At 42.6% G+C, this 15,483-nt stretch overlaps 1 protein-coding gene across 3 annotated transcripts in view; it reads right to left on the reverse strand.

The window, feature by feature from the left end:
• Nucleotides 1-15,483, reverse strand: part of SLC11A2 (solute carrier family 11 member 2) — a 172,613-nt gene that overhangs the window by 34,613 nt on the left and 122,517 nt on the right. For all 3 annotated transcript variants that reach the window (XM_044286051.1, XM_044286050.1, XM_044286052.1), the window contains 8 exons: nt 14,980-15,050; nt 11,012-11,079; nt 9,759-9,914; nt 8,509-8,667; nt 5,454-5,543; nt 2,982-3,101; nt 1,870-2,019; nt 541-614 (listed from right to left, as the gene is read on the reverse strand). In XM_044286051.1, coding sequence (XP_044141986.1) covers nt 541-614; nt 1,870-2,019; nt 2,982-3,101; nt 5,454-5,543; nt 8,509-8,667; nt 9,759-9,914; nt 11,012-11,079; nt 14,980-15,050 — 888 coding nt within the window. The remainder of the gene's footprint in view (nt 1-540; nt 615-1,869; nt 2,020-2,981; nt 3,102-5,453; nt 5,544-8,508; nt 8,668-9,758; nt 9,915-11,011; nt 11,080-14,979; nt 15,051-15,483) is intronic.

Raw genomic sequence — 15,483 nt, forward strand, 5'->3', positions numbered from 1 at the left:
CAATAAAAATGATCTGATTTAAAAAAAAAAAAAAAAGCTGCAGGACCTTTTCTACTATCCGGCCAAGTATGAGACTAATAAATGTAATCTTGGGGGGGATTTCGGAGGATGCACCACATCTATGACAGGCGCAGACCTCATCATAAATTAGGTACATCCTCCAGCAGTCCGCCATAGATTTCTGGCTTCATTTGCACCAGAAAACTGACATAAATGAAGATAAATTTGTCTCCATTGTTGGCCATGCCCTTTCACCGCCCTTGCTATGCTCCTTTTTGGAAAAGTGGTGAGGGTGGTGTAAAAATTTCATTTGCGACTTTTTTCACATTTAAAGGTTTGCAAACAAACAGCTTGTGACTTTTTAACGGCACTTTTTTTTGGGCACAAGAGGAATAATAAATCTCGCCCTTGGAGCCTGGAGTTCTAAAATCAGTTCAAAAGAACTGGGAATTTCATGGTCATCTTTACAATATCTTCTGTATATTGCAAACATGATAGCAGTGCACACTGAACATCACCACATACTAGTTCTATACTTACAGTCCATTCGCAAAGTCATTCATCACAGGCCGAAGACTGGTGAAGGTCAGGACTGGTATCAAAGCGAATGGAAGCTTAAATAAAATGAGAAAAAGGCATGAGCCCAATAGCAGAAAGAAGAAATCCGTGGACAAGCTTACATCCTGGGTGCAGGTCAGTCTTACCACAAACCGACAACCTCTTCCACAGCACAGTACTGAACCCCACATACTCCACCAGATATCTAACAACGTATAGTTACAGAGAACTGGACTGTGCATAAACGGGCATTCCCACCGCCGTAGAGGCCAAAGGAGGGCAGAGCTCCATCAGAATTTCCTAAAGATTTTTGCATGTTTTTTTTTTTTTTTATCAAATATCTTTCCACATCTCAGGAAGGTCCTTTTCAAGCTATATTCAATTCTCAACCTGGCTTTCAATCACATGACTCAGCATTTATTTGCAGAAACTGGAATATTCCTTTAACCAACAGCCTATTTTTTTTGTATAATACATTATAGTTTATATACTATTGCTGTAGGGGGACATTTCTCAAGACCAGTGTTTTCTTTGTCAGTCTATGATTTCCCCTACGCTGCTGGAAGATGCGCCTAATTTATGTTGTGGTGCATCCAACTGAAACCTACAGCAGCTCCCTAGCTATTGTATATTTCTGTCCTCGTTCACACCAGAAAACTGGGGTGAATGAAGATAAATGTGCCAGGCCTGCTGACCCCAATCCCTCCCTGCCATCGACATGCCAACTTTTCGGAAAGAACTATTTTTACCCCAACATAAGTAGAATGCAATTATAAAAATGCCCCCAATGTGATCTAGCAATTTTCCTGAGTGGGCTATTTAAGGCTATTTCTGTGACTGTACTGAACAGCCATAAGAACCCCAGACTGCATATGACAGTAGAAAATATATTTAGTATGGGACTATAAAGATGCTTAAAGGGTTGTCTGAGTGTTTTATACTGATGACCTATCCTCAGGATAGGTCATCAGTATGTGATAGATGGGGATCTGACTTCTGGCACCCCCCGCTGATCAACTGTCTGAAGAGGCTCCAGTGAGCGCCTCAGCCTCCTTGCAGCTTACCAAGCACAGTGCCGTCCACTGGACAGTGGCTGTGTTTGGTATCGCAGCTCAGCCCCCTTCATTTGAATGGTACTGAGGGGCGCCTAGGCCAAGTGACATCACTGGCCTAGGGAGAGGAGTCAGATCCCTCACAGATCAGGTACCTATTACCTATCCAGAGCATAGTTCATCAGTATAAAACACTCAGAAACCTCCTTTAAACAGACCTGCCATGTACATTCATGATACAGCACAGATACCATCTTACCTGTAGACTCTGAAGCACATTGAGGAAATCATTCATCCCTGTTAGGTGCTCAACATCTTGAAAAATGGCAACAAGCAAAGTGGGAGTAATTGCAATAGATCGAGTAAGGATCACCCTGGCAAATCGTGACCACTTCAAGTTAAGGAAACCCTATAAAGCAAAAACAGCAACACATGGATAAGAAAGCAAATAACCAAGTACAGTAAACCAGACATTACCTAAAAAGCACCAGTCACACGGCCTAGTGGATGCTGTCTAATTTTAAAGAACACTCAGTCCAGCCTTTCCTGGGAAAATATGACTTTATGTAGCACAGAGGGCCAGAGGCGCAAGTCACTTAATATATTAAATGCCTTTCAGCTGATCACAAAATGGATCAAGACTGGAGTATAAATCACCAGTCTTGATAAATTGCCTCCATAGTGTTTTGATGGTACGCCTTTTCTATTTCAATCTTCCTGGAATTTCCTTTGATAGTGTTCTTGTAATAATTGTATAGCTACTGCAGCTCACTGCCATAGTAAGGTTAAAAAATAGATTCTATAGAGAATCATTCAAAGGGGGATTCTCATCCCAAATATGCCATTACTTTGTGATCTGTGGTGGTCCAACAGCTGAGTGAAGTGGCACCATTCTCAGGATCAGTGGGGCTCCTGACTGTTGGACCCTGACGGATGAAAAAATGATGCCATATCCTAGCAGTCAGTGTTTGTGCATACAAGCAAGAAAAACGGAAAAAGGCTGGGTTCACATCGCATTTTTCCCATCTGTTTAACCTATACAAAAAACTTAAACTGTACGTTGAACGGATGCCTTAGTCTGATGCCATACAGTGGCATACGTTCACCATACAGTTCCATTGTTAAAAAAAAAAAGGTACACTTTTTTTTTTACCGGACTATGCAGGATACAAGAACGTGGTTTTTGTGTCCTTTTTTGTCAAACAGAGGTATAAAACGTGATGTGAACCCACCCTTAGAGCGAAAGATGACATCCTAACCCCATGTGACGTGGTGGCACCTCCCCTGAAAATACAGTGCCATGAAAAATAATTAGTTTTTCTAGATGATACAGTAAATGAAAGCACCGTCATAGGCGTCCTGTTTACTCACCTCCATAACAAACTGTCCAGAGTAAGTGCCAGTCATAGTTGAACTTTGACCTGCAGCCAATATCCCCACTGCCCAAATATAAAGAGCAGCAGGTCCAAAATAGCAGCCTAGAATGACACCCTAGAACAGAAGACACACCAGAGGTAAATTACAAAGAAACGCTACCTTTTTCTTTCCGACGCAGAGAACAAGTCATTTCGTTCCAAATCTATATTTCATCTGTATCGTCAACAATCACTTTGCATGTTCAGAGGTAGAACAAAAGGTGCAGATCTTTGGAATTTAATTAAAAATATTTAAAAAGGATATGTGTCACCTCTCCTGACATGTCTGTTTTAGTACCTATTGGCCTACCCCATGTAATGACATTTCTTACTCTTATGACGATTCTTATTACTCTAGTGTGATGGTGAACCTTTTACAGACTGAGTGCCCAAACTGCAGCCCAAAACCCACTTATTTATCGCAAGGTGCCAACACGGCAATTTAACCTGAATACTACAGTCCAATATACAGTATCTTCCATGTATCATTTAGCTATAATAGCCTGCCTGCATTCAATGCGCTGCTTGTGCTGTTCATAGTGCAACCTGCGCTGATGAATGGCAGGAAAAGTCTAAGTCATATTGGTACACCATATACTTTTTCCAGGGTGTGAGTGCCCACAGAGAGGCACCCATGCCATAGGTTCCCCACCACCGCTCTAAGTGGTGCCATTATTTTATTATTGCTTTTGCTGCACCATCTGTGCAGAGACACAACTTGCACTGGTAACACCTAGATAGCCCTGCATTACAAATGCAGCAATTCATTCATAAACTTCAAGGAGGAATAATGGGGGAACAGCACAACATAGAGCCATAACAACAGATGCTGCAGAAATGTTGGTATTTAATAAAACAGATGTGTCAGGAAAGGTGACAGGCCTTATTTAAATATAAGTACATCTCAAGCTTCTCTCTAAGAATGTTTCAAGATTGCTTCCATGATCCCGTCCTGGAAAACGACGTAACTAGGATGGGTTGCACCATTCCTATAGCTGCTTGAGGTTGCTATACTGAACTCCAGTGCTGCAATCACTTCACACTGATGAGATGTGCTGTCAGGCTACTCAGCCTGACAGCATATCTTCTATAATCTATACGATCGTACTGGTACTACATATTGTAGAGCAAGAACTGGGTTCTACAAAAAATAGTAAGGATATATGATCTTCTGTCATGGCTGAGCAGTTTAACAGAAACAGGGAGCAGGATCATATCCCTCCTCTCAGTTCCTGTTAGGCTGCTCAGCCATGATAGAGGATTGCCTCATTACTCTCTAGTGTAAAGCACAATTCCCGCTCTACAACTGGCAGTACTGGAGCAAAACGTAAAGTGACTGCAGCACAGAATCACAGTATAGTGAGGCCTTCCCCCTTAAAGGGGTTGTCCGGGTTCAGAGCTGAACCCGGACATTCTTCCATTTTCAACCAGGCAGTCCCCCTGACTTGAGCATAAGAGCAGCTCATGCTCTGATGCTCTCCTTTGCCCTGTGCTAAATCGCGCAGGGCAAAGGCATTTTTGGGAGTTCCGGTGACGTACCGGGGCTCTCCATGGGGCTGCCAGGAAGCCCAGTGACATCACCAGCACTGATGGGCGGGCTTTAGCGCTGCCCTAGCCAGTAAAACGGCTAGGGCAGTGCTAAAGCCCACCAATCAGAGCCGGTGATGTCACCGAACACACTGCCCAGCAGTGTGTTATGATAAACAAAAGAGACCGTGCCCTGCGTGATCTAGAGCAGGGCAAGGGACCGCATCGGAGCATGAGATGCTCCGATGCTAGCATCAAGGGGGATGCCTGGGTGAAAATAAGGGTATGTTGTTCAGCTCTGAACCCGGACAACCTCTTTAAGGCTACTTTCACACTAGTGTTCGGCTGTCCGCTTGTGAGCTCCGTTTGAAGGGGCTCACAAGCGGACCCGAACGCTTCCGTCCAGCCCTAATGCATTCTGAGTGGACGCGGATCCGCTCAGAATGCATCAGTCTGGCGGCGTTCAGCCTCCGCTCCGCTCAGCTGGCGGACACCTGAACGCTGCTTGCAGCGTTGGGGTGTCCGCCTGGCCGTGCGGATCCGTCCAGACTTACAATGTAAGTCAATGGGGACGGATCCGTTTGAAGATGACACACTATGGCTCAATCTTCAAACGGATCCGTCCACCATTGACTTTCAATGTAAAAGTCTGGACGGATCCGCTCAGGCTACTTTCACACTTAGAAAATTTTATACAATATAATGCAGACGGATCCGTTCTGAACGGAGCCACCGTCTGCATTATATGAGCGGATCTGTTCAGAACGGATCCGCTCTGAACGCTAGTGTGAAAGTAGCCTAAGGAGCTGTAGTCAGATTCTAGGGTGTGTTCTTGGTGGCCATCTAGATACATTCCCGGAAAACCCCTTTCAGTGCACTTTCAGTTTGAAGATATACTCACCCCCTTGTAAATGTCCACTTTCAAAGTATCTGTGTTGTTGGGAAATAAATAACTTTGGCCACCAGTGGTCTGGTTAAAGCACTCGGTAAACTTAAAAAAGAAAAAAGAAAAATTAGAGAGATTTTAAACGCTTGGGAGAAATGTAACAGTAATCTACATGTCTACAGTGGCGGAAATAATTATTTGACCCCTCACTGATTTTGTAAGTTTGTCCAATGACAAAGAAATGAAAAGTCTCAGAACAGTATCATTTCAATGGTAGGTTTATTGTAACAGTGGCAGATAGCACATCAAAAGGAAAATCGAAAAAATAACTTTAAATAAAAGATAGCAACTGATTTGCATTTCATTGAGTGAAATAAGTATTTGAACCCCTACCAACCATTAAGAGTTCTGGCTCCCACAGAGTGGTTAGACACTTCTACTCAATTAGTCACCCTCATTAAGGACACCTGTCTTAACTAGTCACATGTATAAAAGACACCTGTCCACAGAATCAATCAATCAAGCAGACTCCAAACTCTCCAACATGGGAAAGACCAAAGAGCTGTCCAAGGATGTCAGAGACAAAATTGTAGACCTGCACAAGGCTGGAATGGGCTACAAAACCATTAGCAAGAAGCTGGGAGAGAAGGTGACAACTGTTGGTGCGATTGTTCGAAAATGGAAGGAGCACAAAATGACCATCAATCGACCTCGCTCTGGGGCTCCACGCAAGATCTCACCTCGTGGGGTGTCAATGGTTCTGAGAAAGGTGAAAAAGCATCCTAGAACTACACGGGAGGAGTTAGTTAATGACCTCAAATTAGCAGGGACCACAGTCACCAAGAAAACCATTGGAAACACATTACACCGCAATGGATTAAAATCCTGCAGGGCTCGCAAGGTCCCCCTGCTCAGGAAGGCACATGTGCAGGCCCGTCTGAAGTTTGCCAATGAACACCTGAATGATTCAGAGAGTGACTGGGAGAAGGTGCTGTGGTCTGATGAGACCAAAATAGAGCTCTTTGGCATTAACTCAACTCGCTGTGTTTGGAGGAAGAAAAATGCTGCCTATGACCCCCAAAACACCGTCCCCACCGTCAAGCATGGGGGTGGAAACATTTTGCTTTGGGGGTGTTTTTCTGCTAAGGGCACAGGACAACTTATTCGCATAAACGGGAAAATGGACGGAGCCATGTATCGTGAAATCCTGAGCGACAACCTCCTTCCCTCTGCCAGGAAACTGAAAATGGGTCGTGGATGGGTGTTCCAGCACGACAATGACCCAGAACATACAGCAAAGGCAACAAAGGAGTGGCTCAAGAAGAAGCACATTAAGGTCATGGAGTGGCCTAGTCAGTCTCCGGACCTTAATCCAATCGAAAACCTATGGAGGGAGCTCAAGCTCAGAGTTGCACAGAGACAGCCTCGAAACCTTAGGGATTTAGAGATGATCTGCAAAGAGGAGTGGACCAACATTCCTCCTAAAATGTGCGCAAACTTGGTCATCAATTACAAGAAACGTTTGACCTCTGTGCTTGCAAACAAGGGTTTTTCCACCAAGTATTAAGTCTTTTTTTGTTAGAGGGTTCAAATACTTATTTCACTCAATGAAATGCAAATCAGTTGCTATCTTTTATTTAAAATTATTTTTTCGATTTTCCTTTTGATGTGCTATCTGCCACTGTTACAATAAACCTACCATTGAAATGATACTGTTCTGAGACTTTTCATTTCTTTGTCATTGGACAAACTTACAAAATCAGTGAGGGGTCAAATAATTATTTCCTCCACTGTATATGTCTGATTAGTGAATAAATCTGGAACAAAATCAATTTTCTGAAAATCAAAATGTAATTTATAATGTAACCTATCTAAAAAAAAAAAAAAAGTGGTATATTAAAGGGGTTATGCACGGGTTTTATACTGATGACCTATCCTCAATATCTGATCTGTTGATGTCCGACAACTGACACCCCCGCCGATCAGCTGTATGAAGAGAAGGCGGCGCTCTATGTGAGCACTGCTTCCTCTTCATTACAGCATGCGCTGTCTCCCCGGTAGTGGTGGCGTAGGGTAATTACAAGTACTCGCTTTATTCAAGTGAATGGAGAAAGTATTTGTAATTACACTAGCCTCAGAAACGACTGGCAATCTATTGAAGAGGAAGCAGCACTCACATGGAGCTCCACCTCCTATTCAAACAGTGGATTATCCTGAGGATACGTCATTAATATAAAACCCTGCACAACCTCTTTAATCCCATTTGGGACCATGTCATTTTTGGCCTTTAGGATCACAATACATGTTTAGTTTTTTTATCTCAGCATCCCAGAGCTAATAGTTTTTACAATTTTGCATCAATGCAGAAATATGGAGATTTTTTTGCAGAACAAGTTGTGTTTGTACACTTAGCCTCGCGGTGTACTTTATATATCAGCATTTAATTTGAAGGGACAAACATTTAAAAATGCTTTTATTCTGCTTTCTTTCCATTGTTATAGTTGTGATGGCTATGGGGATACGAAATATGTGGCAGTCCCATTACTGTGCATAAGTTTTCTGCCATAAGATAGATTTAATTTAACACAAAAAATAAATAAAAAATGCCAGCATATTGTGCCTGTGCATAGAAATATATTACATATCATTTGTCTGGCTTCTCCCCCTTACAGAGCCGTAATTGGGTTTGATCATGGTACTGATCAGGATAACATCTGGGTTATAACTTTTCTCTAGTTTCAGCTAATGCAGTCAAAGTGTAGCTATGTATTATCGCTGTCCTCCCACCGGTGACCGCACATGCACAGTGGCATTGAAGGAGCGATCACTATGCCAAAATTGCCTAAGGCCCTTGATGTACTATTTAGAGAACCTAATGTTTTTAACCTGTTTTAATATAACAGCAAAAGCATACGGGGTTCTCTGGCTATATCTGTTTACACTATACCGGATCATATTCACATACACCAAAAGGCAGCAGGCTGTGGTTTCCAGTGTCCTGTCTCCACAGGCACCAGTATACAGAGTACTGGCAGGTAAAAGGTAAGGTATTATTGAATAGAGGCCTTACCACTTCTGCATTGGTTTTCCCATAGAAGGCCTCAGCAAACACTGCCACCACAAAGACGTTGATGAGGAAAGACACAAATAAGGCTACGCTGGACTCGATGAAGAAATATTTGTTGGCCTCTCTCACTTCTTTCTTGTTAGAACGATTTATTTCTCTGGACTAGAAGGCAGAAAGAGGTTCATTTATAATTTTTTATTAGGAATTTGATTAAACACATTAAGCAGTGAAAGCAACGCTAACCAAGACAGCACAAAACTACAATGGATACATTCTAATATTGAAAGTACATATTAAAGGGGTTATCCAATCCTAAAAAATGCTCCCCTATATCCTGGGCCCCTGACATTGAATATACTTGCCCCACCTGGTCACATTGAATATACTTACCGCCGCTACTGCTTCTCCCCGTGTGTGGATGAAAACATCCGGTGTCGGGGGGGAGCAGCCAATGGCAGATGGGGACGAGCCTCCATAGCATAGCCATCCCCGCCTGCCATTGGCTGCTCCCCCCGACACCAGATGCTTTCATCCGTGCACAGGGAAGCTGCAGCGGTGCGGGAAACCAGGTAAGTATATTCAATGTGAGGGGCCCGGCATATGGGGGGACATTTTATAGGACTGGATAACCCCTTTAATGCTAGGTCGGATGAAACCATGAAGTGCACAAAATTAAAAGGGGTTTTCTGGGAGGAAAATATAAGATAGGTCATCAACATCTGATTGGTGGGGGTCAAACATCCAGCGCCGCTAGTGATCAGTTGTTTGAAATGGCCGTGGCACTTTGGTGAGAGCGCGGCAGTCTCTTCACAGCATCAAGTGTGGCGCCGTCCAATGTATAGTAACTGTACTTGAGATTGCAGACCAGGGCCATTCACATGATTGGGCTGAACTGTGTTTAGGCCATGTGACCGATGGATGTGCAGTCACTGGCCTAGGAAGAGGATGTGGCAATCACCGGAGAGCTGCAGTCTCCTCAAACTGCTGATCAGTGGGGTGTCAGACCCTTACCACTCAGACATTGCTGACTTATCCTGAGGATAAGCCATCAATATCACACTCTTGGAAAACCCCTTTAAACATATAAAAAAATAAAAAACACTCAAAGTCTGCCCTGGCTCTGTGGCACCATATGCATGAAGAGTGCACATGCACAGTAAAGGGGTGTTTTTTTTTATTTTTTATTTAAAAAGCACTACTATACAACAAATATTATAGTTAGTAAAACATTTACGTTTTTACATATTAAATACCTTGACCAAGGCTGAATGTAAGTACATATTGTGAGGCATAATGACAGCTCCCACTATTCCCACTGCTTGTTCAAGTTGAGGGGTTCCACAGCCATCACAGTAAGGAAAAAACATGCCCTTAAGAAGTTTTCCTTGATCGGGACTGACACGCACATACTGAATAAGAAAAGGAGAGAAAATGTATGTATACAGTATACCATATCACAAACACTTCATAGTACTAAAGGCCCTGACATCACAAAAAGAACCAAACAGAACAGCAAGCAAAGGAGTTGTCTGCAGAAAAACAACTGAGAAAACAGATAAAACTGTTTGATTTTTGGTAAGTGCCACAGACCTACTTGGGGAAGCAATTTGAAAACATACATTACAGTAGAATGTATTTCTAGATTATGTAAGAGGTGTAAGGCCTCTTGCATGTGTGTTTTTTGCGGACTGCAAACCGAGGACCCGAAAAACACAGATACTGGCCATGTGCACGCCACCATCTTCTTTTTCCCTTCTATAGAAATGCCCTATTCTTTTCTTCAAAACTGACAATTGTAGGACTTTATTTATTTTTGCTGGTTTTTTTTGGCAAAAACTGTGTGATGTCTACATTTTTTGTGGTCCCTTTGAAATGAATGGGTACACATTTGATCCACAAAAAAATGCGTATCAGATGCAGAACAAAAATAAGGTTGTGTGCATGAGGCCTAATATTTTCATATCTTGGACACTAATTGAAAATAACTTTTCTGTAAATATATATCTATATATAGATATATATCAAAGTGCTGGCCAATCCACATTCTTAGGCCTCTTTCACAGGAATGTGTGCACTCCGTGGCCGTATTGCGGACGCCATTTGCGGACCTGCAATACACGGGCATCGTTCCGTGGGAATTCCGCATCACAAATGCGGACCCATTCCCTTGAATGGGTCCGCAAATCCGGAGATGTGGAACGGAACCCTACGGAAGCACTACAGAGTGCTTCCGTGGAGTTTCGTCCCTTACTTCCGTTCCGCAAAAAGATAGAACATGTCCTATCTTTTTGCGGAACTGGCGGATTGCAGACCTATTAAAGTGAATGGGTCCGCGATCTGCTGCGGCTACCCCACGGTTGTTGTTTGTGCATTGCGGCCCACAATTTGCGGGCCGCAGCACGACCACGGGGTGCCCAAGTTTGTGTGCAAGAGGCCTTAATGGTATAAAGTCTGACAGAATTAGGCCAAGACTAACTCAATTCACAAAAGTAATTGAAGAACTCACCTCGTAGCCAAACGTTATTGCCATTATTGTAATCAGTATCCCAAACAACGCTTCCAATTTCCGCAAACCTACAAATAAACACAAACACATTTAGTAAAAAAAAAAAAAAAACATAAGCAGAACATAAAAGATAAAAGTGAGATCTACTACTAGCAGCTGTGAAAACCTTGTTCCTGAACTGAGCAACGTACCCCCATCATGGTTTCCTACACAAGTAACAGATTATGGATGCCAGCTACTAATGCCTAGCACTGCACATGATCGGAGGGGTTGTCACCCATTACATTTTGCGTACATGTATTCTGTTATCTTCCCTCTGACCCAAATAGCAGGAAGTTTCAAACCATGCTACAGTACATGGATCAGGAGGGAATAGATTTAAAAACAAATTAAGATAAAATGATGGAATATTGCTTGGATATACCATCATTTTCTCATTGGTAGGGATCCAACTGTCAGGACCACACATGTCCTGGGTGGCACTCCCACCCACCTGCTGCTGCAGGGAACTGTTATGGCTACCCTAGCGGTCTGCTATAACCATACAACATGGGAATATTCCTTACACCTAAATAATAAGCTGATCACCTTGGACCAGGCCTCGAAGGAGTTGCCCAGCTCTTTTCTTGAGATCAAACATGGAAAATTGCTGCCTAATGCAGAAGGGAATAATTGCCAAGGCAATAATCCCACTCCCAGTAAGTATAGTGCACGCATCCTATTAATTAGCACAGGACAGGTGCACGGTACTTGCTGGTCACAGGGCAACTGCCTCAGGGACTGTTCCACCTAGCGCACAGTAGTGTGTCTCTCCATGCCCGATCTGATCCAAGGGGGGCTGAACAATCCCTTAACTCCTTAAGGACACAGCCACATTTCACCTTAAGGACCAGGCCATTTTTTGCAAATCTGACCAGTGTCACTTTAAGTGGTGATAACTTTAAAACGCCTTGACTTATCCAGGCCATTCTGAGATTGTTTTTTTGTCACATATTGTACTTCATGACACTGTTAAAATGGAGTCAAAAAAATGCATTTTTATTTATAAATTATTTTTACAAAATTTGCCCAAAATTTGGGAAAATTAGCAAATTTCCAAGTTTCAATTTCTCTACTTCTATAATACACAGTAATACCTACAAAAATAGTTATTACTTTACATTCCCCATATGTCTACTTCATGTTAGGATCATTTTGGGAATTACATTTTATTTTTGGGGGACGTTACAAGGCTTAGAAGTTTAGAAGCAAATCTTGAAATTTCTCAGAAACTTTCAAAAAACTACTTTTCAAGGACCAGTTCAGGTCTGAAGTCACTTTGTGAGGCTTACATAATAGAAACCTCACGAAAATGACCCCATTCTAGAAACTACACCCCTCAAGGTATTCAAAACTGATTTTACAAACTTTGTTAACCCTTTAGGTGTTCCACAAGAATTAATGGAAAATAGAGATACAATTTCAAAATTTCACTTTTTTGGCAGATTTTCCATTTTAATATTTTCTTTCCAGTTACAAAGCAAGGGTTAACAGCCAAACCAAACTTAATATTTATGGCCCTGATTCTGTAGTTTACAGAAACACCCCATATGTGGTCGTAAACCGCTGTACGGGCACACGGCAGGGCGCAGCAGAAAAGGAATGCCATACGGTTTTTGGAAGGCAGATTTTGCTGGACTGGTTTTTTGACACCATGTCCCATTTGAAGCTCCCCTGATGCACCCCTAGAGTAGAAACAAAAAATAAAAAAAGTGACCACATTTTAGAAACTACGGGATAGGGTGGCAGTTTTGTTGGTACTATTTTAGGGTACATATGTTTTTTGGTTGCTCTATATTACACTTTTTGTGAGGCAAGGTAACAAGAAATAGCTGTTTTGGCACAGTTTAAATTTTTTCTTATTTACAACATTCATCTGACAGGTTAGATCATGTGATATTTTTATAGAGCAGGTTATTACGGACGCGGCGATACCTAATATGTATACTTTTTTTTATTTATGTAAGTTTTACACAATTATTTCATTTTTGATACAAAAAAAAAAATCATGTTTTAGTGTCTCCATATTCTGAGAGCCATAGTTTTTTCAGTTTTTGGGCGATTATCTTAGGTAGGGTCTCATTTTTTTTGCAGGATGAGGTGACGGTTTGATTGCTACTATTTTGGCGTACATACGACTTTTTTTATCACTTTTATTACCTTTTTTGGGAAGTAAGGTGGGCAAAATTTCTATTTCATAATAGTTTATTTTTTTTATGGCAGATAATAAAAAGGGCAGCAGGGAAGGGGGGTGTTAAACATTAAAATGAAGGTATCCTGTATCCTTACTGCAGACTGCTAGCAATTCATTTATAACTTCTAGTAGAAATAATATAGGACTGGCAAAACATAGAGCCATAATAATAGATGTTACAGAATTGTTATTACATGGGGAATGCATTAAGCTATCAAAATAGGCATGTCAGGAGTGGTGAAAGGTCCTCTTTAAAGGGGTTGTCCCACTTTGCTTTTTTAATCTTATCAGCAGTAGATGTCCTGATAACTTCCTGGTTCTCAGGCAGTTGAGTGAAGGCCACGCCTCCTCATGACTCACCCTGCGTGCTCGTTCATGTGTATGAGTCATCCACATGGAGCCGTATGTGAGGTCCCGCCCCCCCCCCAGTATAATAAACATTGAGTGCGGCCCCCCCCCAGTATAATATACATTTAGTGCGCCCCCCCCCAGTATAATATACATTCAGTGCGGCCACCCCCCCCCCAGTATAATATACATTCAGTGCGGCCACCCCCCCCCCCAGTATAATATACATTCAGTGCGGCCACCCCCCCCCCCCCCCAGTATAATATACATTCAGTGCGGCCACCCCCCCCAGTATAATATACATTCAGTGCGGCCACCCCCCCCCAGTATAATATACATTCAGTGCGGACCCCCCCAGTATAATAAACATTGGTGGCGCAGTGGGAAGTGCCAATGAGGGTTAAAAAAATAAATAAAAAATTAACTCACCTCCTCCAATTGATTGCGCAGCTGCCGGTCTCCTGTTCTATCTTTAGGACCTGTGAAAGGACCTTTGGTGACATCACTGTGGTCATCACATGGTACATCATATGATCCATCACCATGGTAATGGACCATGTGATTAGCTCAGTGACGTCACCACAGGTCCTGAAGATAGAACAGGAGACCGGCAGCTGTGCGATCAATTGGTGGAGGTGAGTTAATTTTTTATTTATTTTTTTAACCCTCATTGGCACTTCCCACTGCGCCACCAATGTATATTATACTGGGGGGGGGTGGCCGCACTGAATGTATATTATACTGGGGGGGGGGGGCGCACTGCGCCACCAATGTTAATACAAATGCAGGAGGTGGGTGCCGGAGTGAAATAGCCGGCACCCGACCTCTATGATAGGGGGCTGCGATCAGCGGCAGTTAACCCCTAAGGTCCCGCTCCCTGTCATAGAGGTCGGGTGCCGGCTATTTGATTCCGGCACCCGCCTGCTGTATTTGCGCATGCGCGGGCGTGCGCGTACTTGTAAGAATGGAGAGGCGGCCCGAGTACTGGTTCAGCTGTTGTGCGCAGGCGCGGCACAGCGATGCGGCCGGACGAAAGAGGCCGTATCCATGGGATACAGAAAACAACAAAGGAATCGCTTTACATGATTTTTTGAATGAAAGGTAGCTTTTGGATAATAACATGGATAGGAAGATATGTTGTGTGGGGGTAAATAGATTAGATAAAACCTATTTTATGAAGTGGGACAACCCCTTTAAAAAACACATAGCATCAACTTGAGAAATCAATACTGCCTCCATGACTGCCATGTACAGGGGCTTCCTTAGCACCCCTTAAAAAAACTGAAGCATAGGTCTCTGCGTGTGCATTGGAAATACTCCCTAAAGATTTATATAGACTGTTTTAGCAAATGTTTGAAACCTCTGCAAGACTAATTCTTATACGCACCATACTTATCCAGGAAGAGGAAGAAAAACGTGTCTGCAATTGTAATCAACACTCCTCCCCACAATGGAATTCTGAAGAGACAAAGACAAGAAGGTGTCAGATAATCTGGTAAGTGTCTACTGTCCGGAACATACATGAAAAGCTGATATTTTATCTACAAAGTGTCATTAAGTGGGCAGGACTGAGAAATGTGCATACTACCACACACTGTACTTCTCGAGCTGCTTCACTACATATAAGACTATAATCAAAATAATCACAATTTTTTTCTAAATAATTACAAACATATTTCTTCCACCAACAAACTGCAAGAAAAAAGTGTTGGATTTTTTTTGCGATTCGTAAGTCGTGGTTGCAGAAAACTTTCAAGTTGTGCTGCCATCCCATTTAGTCTTATGACTGACCTGCTACACTGAGATACTTGGGCACGTATAGCGGAACCTATATTCCACAAAACAGCCCCACACCCGTCCATGGGTTGTCTGGTATTGCAGCTCAGCTCCA

Source organism: Bufo gargarizans, chromosome 3, assembly GCF_014858855.1.
Source record: "Bufo gargarizans isolate SCDJY-AF-19 chromosome 3, ASM1485885v1, whole genome shotgun sequence".
Classification (NCBI taxonomy): domain Eukaryota; kingdom Metazoa; phylum Chordata; class Amphibia; order Anura; family Bufonidae; genus Bufo; species Bufo gargarizans.